We start from the raw sequence: 17308 nt of genomic DNA on the forward strand, positions 1-17308 counted from the left end.
TCTAGCCCCACTATGCCATTTGTTTCAGTGTTGGTCGCGTTTAATACATCGCTTATTATTCATCGTAATATCCGCACTAAAATTCGACTACAATTTTTATTTTGTCTTTGCCTTATAGATGCCGGCTGCATGCACGAACAAGTGTCACGTTGAACTGAGCGTGTTAGCGAGAGCAAGAGGTAGAAACACGCAATAAAATAATAATAATAATAATTAAGTGATGCAACCCGCTTGATATCCTCGGTCCACCTAGTGTAGGGGTCCACAGGGAGCCTGCTGGCGGCTCGAGACCGTTGTGCTTGGAGGTCCATGCAAGAGGCCTATGTCCAGCAGTGGACGTCTATCGGTTGATAGTCACAAGTGGTAATAACAAAATATAATTTAAAAAAAACGTGCAATTTTCATCAATATTTTCATAAAATTATTGTCCGTAAACCAAATTTACAGACAACCAATTTCAAATTCAAATGTCTTTTATTATTTTGTATAACTGATTATAGCGGGATGCGCACCGTGAATTTGGCGCGTCCGCGGGATACCTCGCCTGCGGGCAATACTTACATGTTCGATGGGCGGCGTGGGCGGCGTGGGCGGGGGCGGCTTGGGGCGGCGCGCGGGGCGCTGCAGCGCGCGCAGCGTCTCGGGGCGCAGGCGCGACAGCGGGATGCGCACCGTGCACTGGGCGCGCCCGCGGGACACGCGCTCGCCTGACATACAAACATATTAATAACAGAAAACCTACGTTTTTTAGTATTAATTAAGTATATATGTCGAAGGTAAAGCTAGTCCACACGCAACATTTCTAGTTGCAAGAATTTGATGTTTTAAAATTTAGACTCGTTTATAATTGTCATAAGAGCAAAAATACATGGCCAAAAGTGATGACGAAATGGAGACCAAGGGTAAAAGAAAATTAAAAAGATGTGTGAAAAGAAACTTGCAAATAATGGAAAAAAAAAGATCAAGAAATGCAGAAAAATGGTTGAAGAGGCGCTACATTCTTTGTAGGCAAAGGATGTAGCTCCGAAGGTATCGATGTAAGCAAGTCTTACCGTTTAAAGTAGCCACGAAGCCAACGTCAGCCTCAGCCCGAATGTACCGTTCTGGTGCGATCCTTTCCACCCTCTCCAACTTGTCCCCCGGCAACCGGTCTATCGACAACTTATCACCCGACAACCTCTCGTGCCCAATTTTATCACTTGCTAATCGCTCGTGTCCAGGTTTCTCAGCCAGTAACCGATCGTGACCGATCTTCTCGTTCGATATCCGATCGTGACCGATCTTTTCGTTCGATATCCGATCGTGACCGATCTTTTCGTTTGATAATCGCTCGTGGCTGATTTTGTCACTCGATAAACGCTCGTGGGTCAATTTCTCTATTGATAGCCGGTCGTGAGAAAGTTTGTCACTCGACAATCGCTCGTGCGAAAGTATATCGTTCGACGAGCGATCGTGCGATAACTTGTCACTCGACAACCGCTCGTGCGACAGTTTCTCACTCGACAGTCTATCGTGTGACAATTTATCACTCGACAACCGATCAAACTTCTCGCTCGGTATCCGCTCGATCGACAGTTTGTCACTTTGTATCCGCTCCAACATCTTTTCTCCCGACAACCGGTCGCTGGATTTCCGTTCCGACGACGAGAGAGACGACCGATCCGACAACCTGTCTGACGACAGTCGGTCGGAAGACAGTCTGTCTTGCAACCGGTCGGTGGACAGTCGGTCGGGTGGTAACCGGTCGCTGGACTGTCGTTCCGGGAACCGATCGGTTCTGTCCGGTATCCGGTCGTTTGAGGTTCTTTCCGTCGGTCTGTCGGGTATTCTGTCGGCGGAGCGGCGGTGTCCGGGGCCTTTGGAGGCTCTCTCCTGTATCCTCTCGTTGGTCATCCGTTCTTCCCGTTTCCTGGTGATCGGCTCCGGTTCCTGGGGCGGCGAGACCCGGGCGATGGCCTCCTCGTTCCGTCTCTCGACCGAGCGGTCCCTGACCCTGCGGTCGTCGTCATCTACGATGGACACTGGCGTCGCTTCGATGATCGTCACTTGACCTTTGCCCTTTCCACCTTTCCCCTTGCCTCCTTTGCCGCCTTTCCCGCCGCCTTCGTCTTTAAGTCTTTGAGTGAATACCTGGAAATAGAATACAAGATAATTAATAGTAATCTCCCAAAATATTGTAAGTCACACTTATTCGACTTCTTTTTGTTTTTGTTTCATATGCATTGTATATTTTACTTTATTTCCTTATGTACCCCAGAGCAGAGCGGAAGAGCTTTTTGACAGAGGTACAGAGTACTACAGCTCTGATTAAACAGTGAAGGGCAGCACATTATAGGACTTGTTCCTGGCATGCTCTAGAAAGTGTTTCTCTTTTATAGAATAACTGAAGGTCATCTGCTAGTATTATCTAATCTCCTGTATGTAATATAAAAATCTTGTCACAGTGTGAATGTTGGCATTCCCCCAAAGAGTCTCGATCAATTTTAATGATTTTTATTATTATATATTTGGTAACTATTAAGCAGTAATACTTGATCTCTTGTAAAATAATAATTAATATTCCTCCTATCTCATTTTTAATCGCAATTTGTGTATTTGTATGACATAAAATATGGTATAACAATATTTGTGGGGTCAGCTACTAGATATAAAAGGCAAGCTCGAATTGGAGAAACTATACCTTGCGGAATATGTGCGTCTTAGTGCCTTGCATGGGGTTGTGTTGCGGGGTCTCCGGCTCGGGCTCGCTGTCCGGCGCGGGGGACGGGGGCCTCGTCTTGGGGGGCCGGCCCCTCTTCTTCTTGGGGGGCATCTCTTCAGGCGTTCGAGGGGTTCCTTTAGGGGGCCTGCCACGTTTGACTCCCGAGCTTTGGGAGCTGTTGGCCGCACTTACGGAGGGCGAAGGCTGGGTCCGAACCTGATTATTAAAAACATAAATATTTTTTTTTAATAATAAAAAGACCGTTTAATGTAAAATGCCTTAACATATAGCAACAGAATGTTTGCGACGACAAATGAGCCCAAACTCGATAGGTTTATGTTCTTTAGTATAGGGGTTCCCATGGCCAACTTTTGACTCTATCATTGGACCAATTGTACTCCATAGTACCACATTAGTAATGTCCATAGTACCTACCATGTTAACTAATAATTATCATTTATATACCCAAATACCTGAACATCTTAAATACTTATAATAAATCTGTAGAGAGGTAAATTCTGTACATGAAATATATTTCCAAAATAACTATCAGGGGGTAATCAGTGATCGATACTGATGCCAAAAATGCAATCAGTAAAATTTTTGTCTGTCTGTCTGTTCGTTATAGAAACAAAAACTACTCGACGGATTTTAACGAAACTTGGTACAATTATTCTTCATACTCCTGAGCAGGTTATAGTATACTTTTCATCACGCTACGATCAATAAGAGCAGAGCAGTGAAGGGATGTGTTCGGACTCCATTTTTACAGCAATACTACTGTAAGGGCTGGATTAGAGGTCTAAGGGCGGACGAAGTCGCGGGCGTTCACTAGTATATAATAAGTCTTTAGCCCTATTCTATAATCTATACTAATATTATAAAGCTGAAGAGTTTGTTTGTTTGTTTGTTTGATTGAACGCGCTAATCTCAGGAACTACTGGTCCGATTTGAAAAATTCTTTCAGTGTTAGATAGCCCATTTATCGAGGAAGGCTATAGGCTATATATTATCCCCGTATTCCTACGGGAACGGGAACCACGCGGGTGAAACCGGCGCGGAGTCAGCTAGTAATGTTTATAAAATTCGTGATTTTCAAATTCATCTATATCTTTTTTTAACCGTAGAGACATAAAGTCCAATTGGACACTCGTGCTGTCGCTTTATAAAAACATTGTCACATAATTGCTATAGAGAATAGTATGTAGGTAGTTGAGAATGCAAAAATACGAAACCTTTTGTTTATACATATGGACTTGTCGGTTGAAATAAATACATACCTACGTATATCAAATAACATGTTTAGACTGCACTAGCAGCAAAGATGCAAACGCATCAAAGAGGTAGGTACGTTTAGATATAAAAAACGTGGCAACTAATTTGATACCTTGTAACAATACGCAGAAATTATAATTTGATGATTTTTGTTATTGTTGGTACAACGATGTGCGCCTAAAGTAAACAATACAGTTTAGTTTTCATGTTCAAATTTAAAAAGTTTTAACACAAAAAATATGGTAGAAATGGCAATTGAGCTAAAATCTTAATATTTTGCCTTACAACTGTTGGAAAATATAAAATCTTAAACTAATCCGGATTGGGAATCGAACCCAGGACCTCTCTGTTGAGAACCACAGCACTACCAACTGTGCCAAAGAGGTCATTAGATAACAAACCAAACTAGCAGAATTCCCGCGGTTTCATATGCGTAGTTTGTATAGCAGTTTGGATTTTACCACGTTGCAAGAACCAGCTCATGACTAAGGGCCCTGTATGTGTTCGAAACTAGTCGAGCATACTCCGACGTTGTATCACGAGTTATAAATTAATAAAATATAGCTCATAATATTCACAATTAATGTCGCTCTCTATTGGTAAAGGAATTGTTAAAATCGAATAAGATCCAGATGTTCAATAGATCTACAATCATACACACTTTTTTATAATATTAGTATAGACTATTAGTAAAATCCCCGCGATATGCTCGCTGATAAATTAGCTTTCCATTTGTGAAGGAATTTTTAAAATCGGTTCAGTAGTTTTGAAGACTATTTCTATAAAATCAATCAAACAAACAACTTCTTCTTCTCTTCTTCGTGCCCACCACGAGATATTGTGTGTGTGAAGTTAGCAACAAATGACTGCGCAATGAATCAATAACGGTAAAAACGACGCGGACGGGGAGCCGGCTAGACGCGACCGCTCATCTATACTCATTCCGCAGCTAACTTCACAAACACAAAGATCCGGGGCGAGCACTATAGTTATAATATATTTCACAGAACTTTTAGCAGATACGTTTAAGTAATTCAGGAATTATAGATAGTTTATATAAACACATTAGGTTAAGCCTGTAATGTTTATATATATTTATTTATTTAAATATACATATATATCTATATATATATATATTTAAATAAATAAATATATATAAACATGTATAAACATGTATATATATGTATAAAATAAATAAATAAATCTATACTAATACATTATCCACAAGTAACCTAGGCTAAATTTTATTTTGGGAAAAATAGGGTTCCGTAAGATATTTGGGTTTTTCGGACACAAGGTATAAAAAATCTACCAGAAAACTGGGGTAGGGGTAGGGGTAAGCTAGGGGTAGGGTAGGGGTAGGATAGGGGTGAAAGTTTCATCGAGTTTCACGCGGCCGAAGTCGCGGGCGTCGGCTAGTAAATAATAAAGCTGCACACTTACCGGCGCCGGTCGGGGGCCCTCGTCGTCGCTGGAGGCGGCCGACATGCGGCGCGCGGCCTGCGAGCGGCGGCGGCGCGCGCCCGGCGACGGCGACGACGCCTCCGAGTCCGACAGCTCCGATATTGGACTCTGCGATGACAAACAAACATACATTCATAAAAAAATCTACTATATAAAAATAAGTCGGGTTTTCCTTCCTGACGCTGTAACTCCAGAACGCACCGACCGATTTCCACGGTTTTGCATTCGTTGGAAAGGTCTCGGGCTCCGTGAGGCTTATAGCAAAGAAAATTCAGGAAAAAGTAGGGATAGGGTAGGGGTAGGGTAGGGTAGGGTAGGGGTAGTTGAAAGTTTACATCGAGTTTCACGCGGACGAAGTCGCGGGCGTCCGCTAGTATATAAATATATAATTTTATTAGTCGACCTAAGAGCCCGACAGTTCCGATATTGGACTGTGCAATGGCAAACAAACGTTCATTAATAAAACAAAATGAAAAAATAACCTGTTCCAATGTAGGTTCATAATAAGTCAAGGTAGGCAGTGAATTTTTGCATCTATGAAATGCACGCCATTGATCCCACCTAAATTTTCCATACAAATTCAATTGTTTCATCAAGATCTTCAAAGTCTTAATTCCAGCAGCTTCACTATTGAAAAAACTGATTCAAGAAAAAAAAAATTGAAAAATCCGAAAAAAAAATATAACTTGGCCACCCTAGGGAGTTTTGGAAATCTATTCAAATTAGTTATAGATAATTAGGTGGTGTACCTATCTACCATTCGCATTTTATCCATTAATTACACCCTGAATAATATAATGAATATACCTCAATAGCTCAACGGTAAGAGCGGTCGAACTCATCACAGAGGGGTGGTGGTTCGTTCCCCGCCCCGTTGGTCTATTATCGTACCCACTCCTAATACAGTCTTCCCCGACTAGTTGGACAAATGTGAATATTGGTCATATTTAAAAGATATGGCAAATATTCTTTTATTAAAAAAAAAAAAAAAATCATGACATTTTAAGATCAAACAATAAGTATAAAGGGTACACAGAAGTATAATATATAATAATAATATTTTTTTTATTTAAACGCAAAAAAACCAATACAAAATATGCTTAGTTTAAACTTGGGTCGTAATATGCACGAAGTCAAATCTTAAGCCTAGAAAACTACGTCTAACTGGAATGGTTAATAAACCCAATTCCAGATGTCAAACAGGTCACAAGGATCATAAATCATTTTCTGTTCATGTCTTGGTGAACAGATAGCCAATACGAGAAAATTTTATTGTGCATATCTTCACAGACGAGCTGCAGTATTGCATTGTTAGAGTTCCCAATTATTTTCCAAAAAGATGTATAACGATAATAAGTATAATAAAGTAAGTAATAAATAAAATAAGGTAAGTATAGCGACAAATATAAATAATATATGACAGAGTTGTGCTCACCATTTTCAGACAATCTATATCTATAAGCTACAGGAAAGAAAACTGTAACTTGGTCCAGACATGGTAAAGGAAATGACTTCGCAATTGCTCGGGGGGCCTTGCCACTCGATGTATATATACCCTTCCCTCCACTTACGAGATCTATTTATACCACTTGCTTTCAGAGTGCCGACTGCCGATGCAATTGCAATTCTGTTAAAGTGTTAAATTGTAACAATAGGGTGTGTACCTACAATAAAGATTTGAAACAATCAATGCGCTGAATTTTCAATATGGATATGCACTGAAGGAAAGACAACGTGAGGAAACCTGCATACCAGAGAATTTTCTTAATTCTCTGCGTGAAGTCTGCCAATCCGCATTGGGCCAGCGTGGTGGACTATTGGCCTAACCCCTCGAATTCTGAGAGCAGACTCGAGCTCAGCAGTGAGCCGAATTTTTATAATGATGATGATGATGCACTAGAAGTTGGCTTTTTTCGAAATTTTCAACATCCACTTCTTCAGAACATAAAAATAAAAAAATAAACAACAGGATATTTTATTATGACTGCTTTCTCTCTCTAGGATCTACCAAAAAGAAAGACGCTGACTTTAATATAAAACATTTTTAACAAAAAATCTGAATCGTCTTCAAAGTTACAAATATAAACTTTTTCACTGATCAGTTTGAAGGCGGTGCCACGCCAAATGGGCTCTTTGGCCCATAAATTATAAATATGGACTGGAGAAGAACCAAATTTTCTTCAAACTATAAATAGTATGTCTATTTTTGTATTACTTAACTTTAAAGAAAATTGAGGTTTAAATCTTAATCCATGTTTATAAATAAAACATGGCCGTTTAAATACATTGTTTTTTTAGCACTGCACCGAAACACGTGCAAATTGCGCTGCCATGCGCCGGTTAACCTAAACAGTATATTATGTAAAGCCACATGCAGATGTAACTGTAATTTCACTAACTCATATATTTTAAACCTAAAGACACACTTCTAAACTAACAATTAATTAACTTTGAGCAACTATATTGATAGCCAGTCATATAAATTCAATCTCCATATAACTACAGAAATATCATTCTCTAGTCGACGCCCTGCGGTTACACCCGCGTAGTTCCCGTTCCCATGAGTATACGGAGACAAACTATAGCCTATGACACTCACAAATAACGTGGCTTCCTAGTGGTAAAAGAATTTTCAAAATAGGTTCAGTAGATCCAGAGATTACCCTCTACAAATACCACACACTTTATCTCTTTATAATATTAGTATTTTTCGACTTCATCCGCCCTTAGACCTCTTTAATCCGGCCCTCTCGCAAGATCCGTTCTCAGTGGACGTCTACTACCTACGAACTACCTCTCTGCCAAGTTTCAACTTTATACGTCAAGCGCTTTTCGAGATATCCCTCCACATTTATATAATAATAAGATAAGATAGATGAATGATCATAAAAATAAAGAAAATATCAAAGTGAAAATAAGTTTCCTACCATATCCGACATGCCCGATATGTTCCCATGAATGGCGCCAACGACATTCCATAGCGTGTCTTTGATTGTGTTGTACTTGTACATGATTTTCATCTTCTCCTTCGGGGGTAACCCTTTTATGTTGCTCTCTAAATTGACGAAACAATTCCTCAAATTGCTCTTCAGTATCGTCAAATCCAACCACTTCTGGCGAACGGGTCGTCCCTCGCGCGACACCATATCGTGAATGCGTTTTATGACAAAATTATATAAGTCTTCTTCCATGTTTTCCATTGAGAACTTTCAAATACAGAATGTTTCAAAACTCAAAAAACTTCACTACAGAACTTATACAGTTTTTTGGAAAAAGGTTATAAATTAAATGAAAGGAGTTACAATGAATGTCGTCGTGCCAAAAGTCGAATAACAAATGCCTGTTACTTGTTAGCACTCGGGTTCGGTTGGCGTGGTTCACTGAATGCTGAATCAGGGACCCATGTACGGGGAAGTGTTTATCTCAAGTAACCCAACACCTGGGTATATAGACACGTTGGCAACTAACGTCATAACTACCTATAATTCTATGTGTGCAAAATCATAGCCTACAAAAAATTATAATTATTCAATAATTGCAATAGCACGCGTTTATGTAACAAACTTACAAAAATTTAATTATGTCTGAGTATCAATAATTTTAATATTATTGATACTTAATATACCTATATTGATAAAACCGAATGTAATCCTACTGAAACATGTCTAACCTATTTTATTACACCTTGTATTAAAATAGGAGTACATACTGGAAGATTCAGGAGTGGACCATTGCTATGTTACTAGATATTTTATTTATTGATATGAATATTATTGTGAAATACTGAGAACAAAATTTAAAAGCCGAGTTTGCTTGTAGGTTTTCTGACCATGACTTCATACAAAGTTCTACTACACATTGCCTTACACTACACTAGTGTGCACAAAAATGTTCTGCCTGTCCTAAGGACCTATTGCTACACTATTGGAGATGGAATTTTCCATTTTGAATAGCTAAAAACCTCATTCTTGTCGTGACGTTCGATTCGTCCACACCTTTAATTGGATAATACTTCATGGGTTTTCTTTGTATAGGCGGGGAGAATGACTTGAGCGGAGAAGGAGAGTATTAACTAGTTTTAAAAGAAGTTTTTAACCCTACATCCTTCGGTCACAAGTCCGGGACTTCACTCAAAGTTATTCTCTGCCGTTCGAGGGTTTATTGGTAACATTCTTGGTGGAAATTGTTAGACCTGACAGACTTTCGTTCGTTTCGTTAAATTCTGATGTCAACCTGTTTCCGACAGCATGTGTCGGAAACGGGAAATATGCCATGGTATCTTGGGTCGTAAGGTCCAAACATTCAACCTACCGGCTTCTCCTTGGCGACAGCGAGGACGTTGCTAAGGTCCGCATGGTCTGGCGGTTGCGCTGCGGGCGGCACGAAGTTCCTCAGGCCCCAGGAGCTGAGGCAGGGCGGGACCGCTGGCTGAGGGTTGGGCGGCGTCGGCGCGGTGGGCGGCGCGGCGCCGGCAGTCGACTCCCCCGACGATGACTCCGTGTCATCAGAGTCTGATGGGGACGACTCGCTGCCAGAACTCGGACTGCCACCGATTGGTGAAAGGATTCTGTGAAAGAGAATGTCATTTTGTTAAGGGGGTGACTTGGCGATATATTTATTCTTGTTACTGAGATGATGGCAATGATAATCTTATACTATAGACAGGTTAAGTCCCTACAAAACCACCGCAAAACGTGATCCGAATTTAGGGACTATAAAAATATATGGTTTTTACACTTCCTGAACACAACTCGACATTGTAGACCACATTTAGGTATTATTTGTTTAAATAACGTTCGTTGTTTATTAAGCTACTAAATGAAATTAAGTAAATTTTCCACATTTGTCTGCTTCAGTTTTGATGCGCTAGTGTAAAATATGATTGGATGATGGTAATAAAATTGTAAAATCAATGTAAACAGACAAACTAGTAGTTTCAAAAGTAATTAAAGCCTACTTGAACTAAACGAACGAACAAAAACGAACTCACTCTTGAGCTCGGCTGCCTTCTATTGAGTACCTTCAAAATACAAGAAGAAATGAACTTCTAAAACTCTTTTATGTTAATAATCAATAATAATTGATCATTATAATTTTTAGTGATTGCACCATGCAATAGTACTTACATCACAGTTTATTTAAAAACTAATATCGGTATTTTAGACTTAGGTATTAAAAATACTCGATAGAGTAATGTACCAACATAACTACCATATAGAACATCATAATTATTCTGATAAGACTCTGTATAAGTCAAAGTCAAAATTCATTTATTTCAAATAGGCTTAGCTTACAAGCGCTTTCGAAACGTCAGGTAATAATATTAAACTTAAGATAATGGTGATAATAATCATTCGAAAACTCAAAATTAAAGTTACGAGGGTTCCAAACGCGCCTCGGTCCGAGAAGAGCCCACAACAAACTCAGCCAAGGTTTATTTTTTTTATTTATCACCATTTTACAAACTTATTTAAAACTAAGCACACAGTTTAACACCAAGCTTTTTATAATTTAAATACTCATTAACACTATAATAAGACTTTACTAATAGCTTGAGCCTATGAACTCAAAATTTAAAACTTTTTTTTTTTTATTGTTTACAAGTTAGCCCTTGACTACAATCTCACCTGATGGTAAGTGATGATGTAGTCTTAGATGGAAGCGGGCTAACTTGTAAGGAGGAGGATGAAAATCCACACCCCTTTCGGTTTCTACACGGCATCGTACCGGAACGCTAAATCGCTTGGCGGTACGTCTTTGCCGGTAGGGTGGTAACTAGCCACGGCCGAAGCCTCCCACCAGCCAGACCTGGACCAATTAAGAAAATCTCAATCTGCCCAGCTGGGGATCGAACCCAGGATCTCCGTTTTGTAAATCCACCGCGCATACCACTGCGCCACGGAGGCCGTCAAAACTCTACATTAACAAGAATTGTCTTTGTATATCAGAACATGAGTTCAGAATATCATTCCATTCAAAGAACAAACTAAACATAGAACTGTTGCCCCGAAGTCCGAAATGGTCACAGATAAGTTGACTCCATTGATTACATTTGCCCAAAGTTTGCCGAACCAACCGTCCACGCTTGAATTGCACGATATGGTAGTTTGTACGTGAAGTTAGAAGGTATCCCGCAATTTGTTGGGCCAAACAGTTTTTTTTTTAGTAACTTGCCACAACTTTTAGCGTTTTTTATGTTGCAGTATTCGACTGCTAGATTAAAAAAGTTTCCTCAACCTTATTGACTCAACTCTGTTTTTCCGTTTACTTACATTTATGTCCGTGCAATAAATATTGTGGTAAATGCAAAAGTAGGTTTGCGAACGAGCAAAACTAACGTTCCTTACACACGAGGAAGGGAAAGATAAACAGAATTGCGGGGCCCGCTCAATTAAGACTTAGCAACTAGTTCCAGGGTCTGTACTCAATTAGTATAATTTGAGATCTTTTCAGGATTGGCTTTGTTTTGGGTGTTTTGTATAAGGCCTTCCACACACACGCAATAATACTGTCAAATTAGAGTAAGGTTTTGTCAAGTCGTGCCCCTAAGAAAATAATGATGTCGGGCTGTTTTACACTACTTTATTGGCAACTAGCGGATGCCTGCGACTTCGTCCTCGTGGAATTCAGTTTTTCACAAATCCCGCGGGAACCATGGATTTTTCCGGGATAAAAAGTAGCCTATATGTTAATCCAGAGTATAATCTATTTCCGTTCCAAATTGCAGCCAAATCGCTTCAGTAGCCGCAGCGTAAAAGAGGAACAAACATACTTACACACAAACTTTCGCCTTTATAATATTCGTGTGATGTGATATTAGGTATCGAGTGTGTGTAGAACACCTAAAAGAAAAGCCTTATTTTGCCAAGAGGAGCGATTGTAACTTGCGAATGCGATACTCCAATAGACTTCGTAGCAAATATCACAGACTAAAAAAAAGCTTCGAATACAGTAACTGGGCGTCCAGAGGTTTTTAATAGGATTCCATATAGTATATGTATATGGTAATAAACTAAAAAAGGATAAACCTGGCTGAGTTTGTTGTGGGCTCTTCTTGGACCAAGGCGACCTTTGGAACCGTCGTAACTTTAATTTCAAGTTTTCGAATGATTATTATCACCATTATCTTAAGTTTAATATTATTACCTGACGTTTCGTAGCGTACGTTCGAGCTTGTAAACTAAGCCTATTTGAAATAAATGAATTTTGACTTTGACTTTTGACTTTGACTATAAAAAATTAATACGTTTAAAAATAAATTGAAAGCTTGGCTTGTCGAGAAGGCTTTCTACAGCTATTACGAATTCCTAGAAAATTTTTATGACTTTATTGTAAAATATAATTTAAAAATATGTTTAACCGATAATTTATAATGATTTGTGACGATTATTAAGAACATTTACGAATAAATAATGATTATAAGTATGACTTGGCCAATGAGACAATTTCAAATAATCACGCATACACACACACTATAATCTCTTAACTATTGTTACTGTGTGGACAGGGAAGTTATTAATTATGTCTAGGAAGGCGAGCCACGGCCTTCCACATGTCCAATAAATTATCGCCGGTCACGAAACTGTTCGCAGCAAGTAATAAAGGTCCGCAAGGTGCTTCAATTGAATAGATACTAATCTACTCGTATATTACGAGTGAGAAAGTAGGAATCGTGGGTCTGTCTGTGACTTGAATACAGGGCCTGTAGCCCTGTGGCACGTCGATTCTCTTTCTACAAACGCTAACGTTTCGAAAACTAACAAAATGAATGGGAATGATATTCACTGTCACGTGATCAAGTTGTCGATCGAATCTGTCATTTGCATACATTTTGTTAGTTTTCTAAGCGTTAAAGTTTGTAGAAAGAGAATCGATTATCGACGTGCCACAAGGATACAGGCCCTGAACATAAAACACTAATTTATAAAATGTCTCTCTGTCGTTCTGTCTGTCTGTATATCTATTCCGACTAATCTCTGGAATCGTGGAATTTTCATGCAGTTTCACGAATTTTCATGCAGTTTTTACAGGTAAATTAAGCTAAATACAGGCTTGGTTTTGACTGTATATTGTATGCCTATCTGAAGTCTTTAAAGGAAACATGGCTTTAAATGATTTTCGACAAACTCTCTGTCTTTCCCTCTCCCGCGGCAATGCCTTGTTGCGAGATCCCCATCGATTGGACTATTGTCATAGTCACAATTAAAGAAAAACCAAAATAGATGTGCATGTCAAGCACATCGCGACCAATACACGATCAGTTTTATCGGATGTCTTGCCGTTAGCGCTGCGGGCACGTGAACTTATTGGATGGTGAGTGGCTAGCTTAGTGCTTTACTTTTATAGTACTTTAAGAAGTCCAAGTAAAGTAGAGACTTACGGTTCTAAAGTCGTGGTGGCAGCCACCTCATCGTCACTCTCAGACAGCCTCAGGTTATTGACCACGTCCCTGTAAATTATACATCCAATATATTAATTAACGAACAAGCTATGTTCAAAGTATCTCGACGTGATCGAATCAGAAATGAGGAGATCCGCGATCTAACCAGTCACCGACGTAGCTCAACGAGTCGCAAAGCTAAAGTGGCAATGGGCGGGGCACGTACTTCGAAGAGACGATGGACGTTGGGGTCCCAAGGTGCTGGAATGGCGACCGCGCACCGGAAAGCGCACTAGGAAGACCGATGACATTAAGCCGGTTGCAGGGAGCAGCTGGATGCTGGCGGCTCAAGACCGTTGTGTTTGGAAGTCCATGCAAAAGGCCCATGTCCAGCAGAGGACGTCCATCGGCGGTTAATAATAAAATTTTTAGCTGGTGGGAGGCTTCGGCCGTGGCTAGTTACCACTCTACCGACAAAGACGTACCGCCAAGCGATATAGCGTTCTGGTATGATGTCGTGTAGAAACCGAAAGGGGTGTGGATTTTCATCCTCCTCCTACCAAGTTAGCCCGCTTCCATCGTATATTGCATCATCACTTACCGTCAGGTGAGGGCTAACTTGTAAAGAATAAAAAAAAATACCACACGCTAATAATATTCTTCAATTGCCTCGTTCGTTCAACGGTTAGCCTATGTGACATTCGAATCGCGAGGTCCTGAGTAGAGCTTGAAGAAGTATTGAGCTATTCTTTCCTTCTAAGAAATTGTCAAGCAGGAGTGTGTGGTGCTACATCCCGTGACTTGGAGAGCACCAACGATTTTATACTATTAGATATGTTACGTGCCTACAAAATAACCGCAAAAATTGATTCGAATTACTGAGCGCACACATGCACAATTTTGCGTTTACCAAGTAAACTTTACTTTACATTATATATTTAAGTAGTTTTAACACTTCCTGAACACGTCGAAATTGTAGACAACATTTAGGTATTATTTCTTTGCCTCCTCAGTTTAGTGACACTGGTGACATGTCTAATAGTATAAAAATATTTGGAGAACAGGTTAAGTCTGTCGTAAAATAGTAAATAATTAATTAACATCAAATTAATTAACTTTACTACTACTATAATTTATAACAGAAATTATGACAGTTTTACATAGGTACGAGTATTAATTTGTTCACTTAGGTATTGAAAAAAAAAACGATTCTGTGATGAACTATAATAATTAAAAAAACTTCTAATGAACAACAACAAAAGCAATTAAAAGTTGAAACATTAGACAGTCAAAGTTTATATACCAAAGTCAAAGTTTATATATTTTATCTGACTGTAGATCAAAAATTTATTGAAAAAAGAAATTCCATTAATTAATTTCAAAAAGAAATAAAAATCTATTATCTAAATTCTGAACTTAAATTAAAATAAAAAAAATACTTTGTTGCATTAAAAATTAAAAAAAAAAGAACGATAAATAGGCAATAATTAATATTATTAATTATGGAAATAGTTCAACTTACGGCGAGACAGAACTCCTTGAGTTTGATATCCGGTTGTCTAAACCTGGAAAGAAACAAAAAATAAATTAATACATTGAGTAATTAGTTAAATACATAAATAACTACATTATTAAACTAAGTTTCATCATCATCATGTCAGCCGATGGACGTCCACTGCAGGACATAGGCCTTTTGTAGGGACTTCCAAACATCACGATACTGAGTCGCCTGCATCCAGCGAATCCCTGCGACTCGCTTGATGTCGTCAGTCCATCTGGTGAGGGGTCGACCAACACTGCGTTTTCTAGTGCGGGGTCCCAAGGTTCGAAGAGCCGATGACAGCTTCATTCTATACCAATTTTATATATATAATTTAGCATGGCGTCTTTAATCTCATTGTCAAATGATTGAAAATGCACGCCTGATTCTCATGACAAAAAATCCCACCTACATATCCAGGAATCGAATTCGTGACCCATTTGTTAACATCTAACCATACCATTCCACTGCACGTATGGTACACAAATTAACATACATTAGCTTTAAAATCTCTTAAGCGGTAAAGTACCTTGGGTTACACTCGAATACTGTTTTCAAATACCATCATGTACGTACTTAAAGATATCGAGATTGCAAGCAACTGTGTATGTTATTGTAACAAACATAAGGGGTATTTTGGCATGCACTCAGCTTGCGTAGTGGTATGAGAAACGCCAGAGTGTTTGTTTAGGCGCTGAGCGGCAATGTAAACAGTCATTGTGCGGGGTTCGACTCCCGGCCGATACCCTGTCGACTTACAAACACCGACCAACGACTTTATTGTGTTACGAGAGTGAACTTATTGGTCACCAAAATTCAATTTGTATAATAACCACGGGATTTTTCAGAGATGAAAAGTAGCCTATGTGTTAATTCAGAGTAAAATCTATTTCCATTACAAATGTCAGGCAAATCGCTTCAGTAGCCGCAGCGCAAAGGAGGAACAAACATAAACACTTACACACAAACTTTCGCCTTTATAATATTGGTGTTACTAATAATAATTATAACTAGCAATTATTAACGTTTAATGAAGATGATGGCATTCGGGTAAATAAGATAAATATTAACAAATTAATAATAAAAACCAAAACTGTTTGTCAACTAAAGTACCTACGAAGACCTACGGAGACCCAAACAATTATTTAATTATTAGTTTATTTTTTTTTTTGGTACAAATGTACGACAAAGATAAAATCTAAAATGGTTTATTTGTTTATTTAGTTTATAACGCAAAATTTTCCAAGAAAAATATTATCGTTAATTTATTGAGTATTAAATTCAAAGGAGAATGTACTTCGATTATTATTTAGCTATAACAAATAGGTGTCAATAAACATTTCAGTCTGCGATAGACGCTCAAATCCATTAATTCATTGGGTCGTAAACCCCCGAGCTTCAGACGCCGGTCATATTAATATTAAAAGCCTACAAGTTTAGGTATACCAACCTTTTATTTAGACCCATGCCATTATCTAGAGTATACATTCCAGACCAACACATTAGTGCAAAAGCAGACTAAGTGTTTTGCAAAATATTTTGTCGTATGCACTACATATAAATTATAAGTATGTATTTATAATTTAGAGGCCATCGAGTGGTTGAAATTCGACCATAATTCATTTAACTATGCTTCTAAAAAAAACATACATACAGCCGAACGTAGAACCTCCTCCTTTTTGGAAGTCGGTTAATAATAATAATGATGAAAGGTAACTAATAAAATGATAATTTAAAAACTTGTAAATGGATAACTTGTAAAAAATAAAAAAAAGGTTTTTTTTTTTCAAGTTTTTAATAGTGTTTTAATAATTATATTGTATGTAAAAGATTGTTAAAAAATAAAAAAATTAGAAATAAATACTTAAATGAGAGATAGAAAATCAAAAGTTTCTAATACTTAATAAAAATGAATAAATATATTTAAATGAATGTTTTTGTTAATTTT

At 38.5% G+C, this 17308-nt stretch overlaps 1 protein-coding gene across 3 annotated transcripts in view; it reads right to left on the reverse strand.

Moving 5' to 3' along the window:
• Nucleotides 1-17308, reverse strand: part of LOC112049814 (AF4/FMR2 family member lilli) — a 368668-nt gene that overhangs the window by 14951 nt on the left and 336409 nt on the right. For all 3 annotated transcript variants that reach the window (XM_052888787.1, XM_052888786.1, XM_052888788.1), the window contains 7 exons: nucleotides 15343-15385; nucleotides 13821-13889; nucleotides 9752-10007; nucleotides 5420-5548; nucleotides 2681-2917; nucleotides 1053-2130; nucleotides 562-707 (listed from right to left, as the gene is read on the reverse strand). In XM_052888787.1, coding sequence (XP_052744747.1) covers nucleotides 562-707; nucleotides 1053-2130; nucleotides 2681-2917; nucleotides 5420-5548; nucleotides 9752-10007; nucleotides 13821-13889; nucleotides 15343-15385 — 1958 coding nt within the window. The remainder of the gene's footprint in view (nucleotides 1-561; nucleotides 708-1052; nucleotides 2131-2680; nucleotides 2918-5419; nucleotides 5549-9751; nucleotides 10008-13820; nucleotides 13890-15342; nucleotides 15386-17308) is intronic.

Source organism: Bicyclus anynana, chromosome 23 (genome assembly GCF_947172395.1).
Source record: "Bicyclus anynana chromosome 23, ilBicAnyn1.1, whole genome shotgun sequence".
Lineage (NCBI taxonomy): Eukaryota > Metazoa > Arthropoda > Insecta > Lepidoptera > Nymphalidae > Bicyclus > Bicyclus anynana.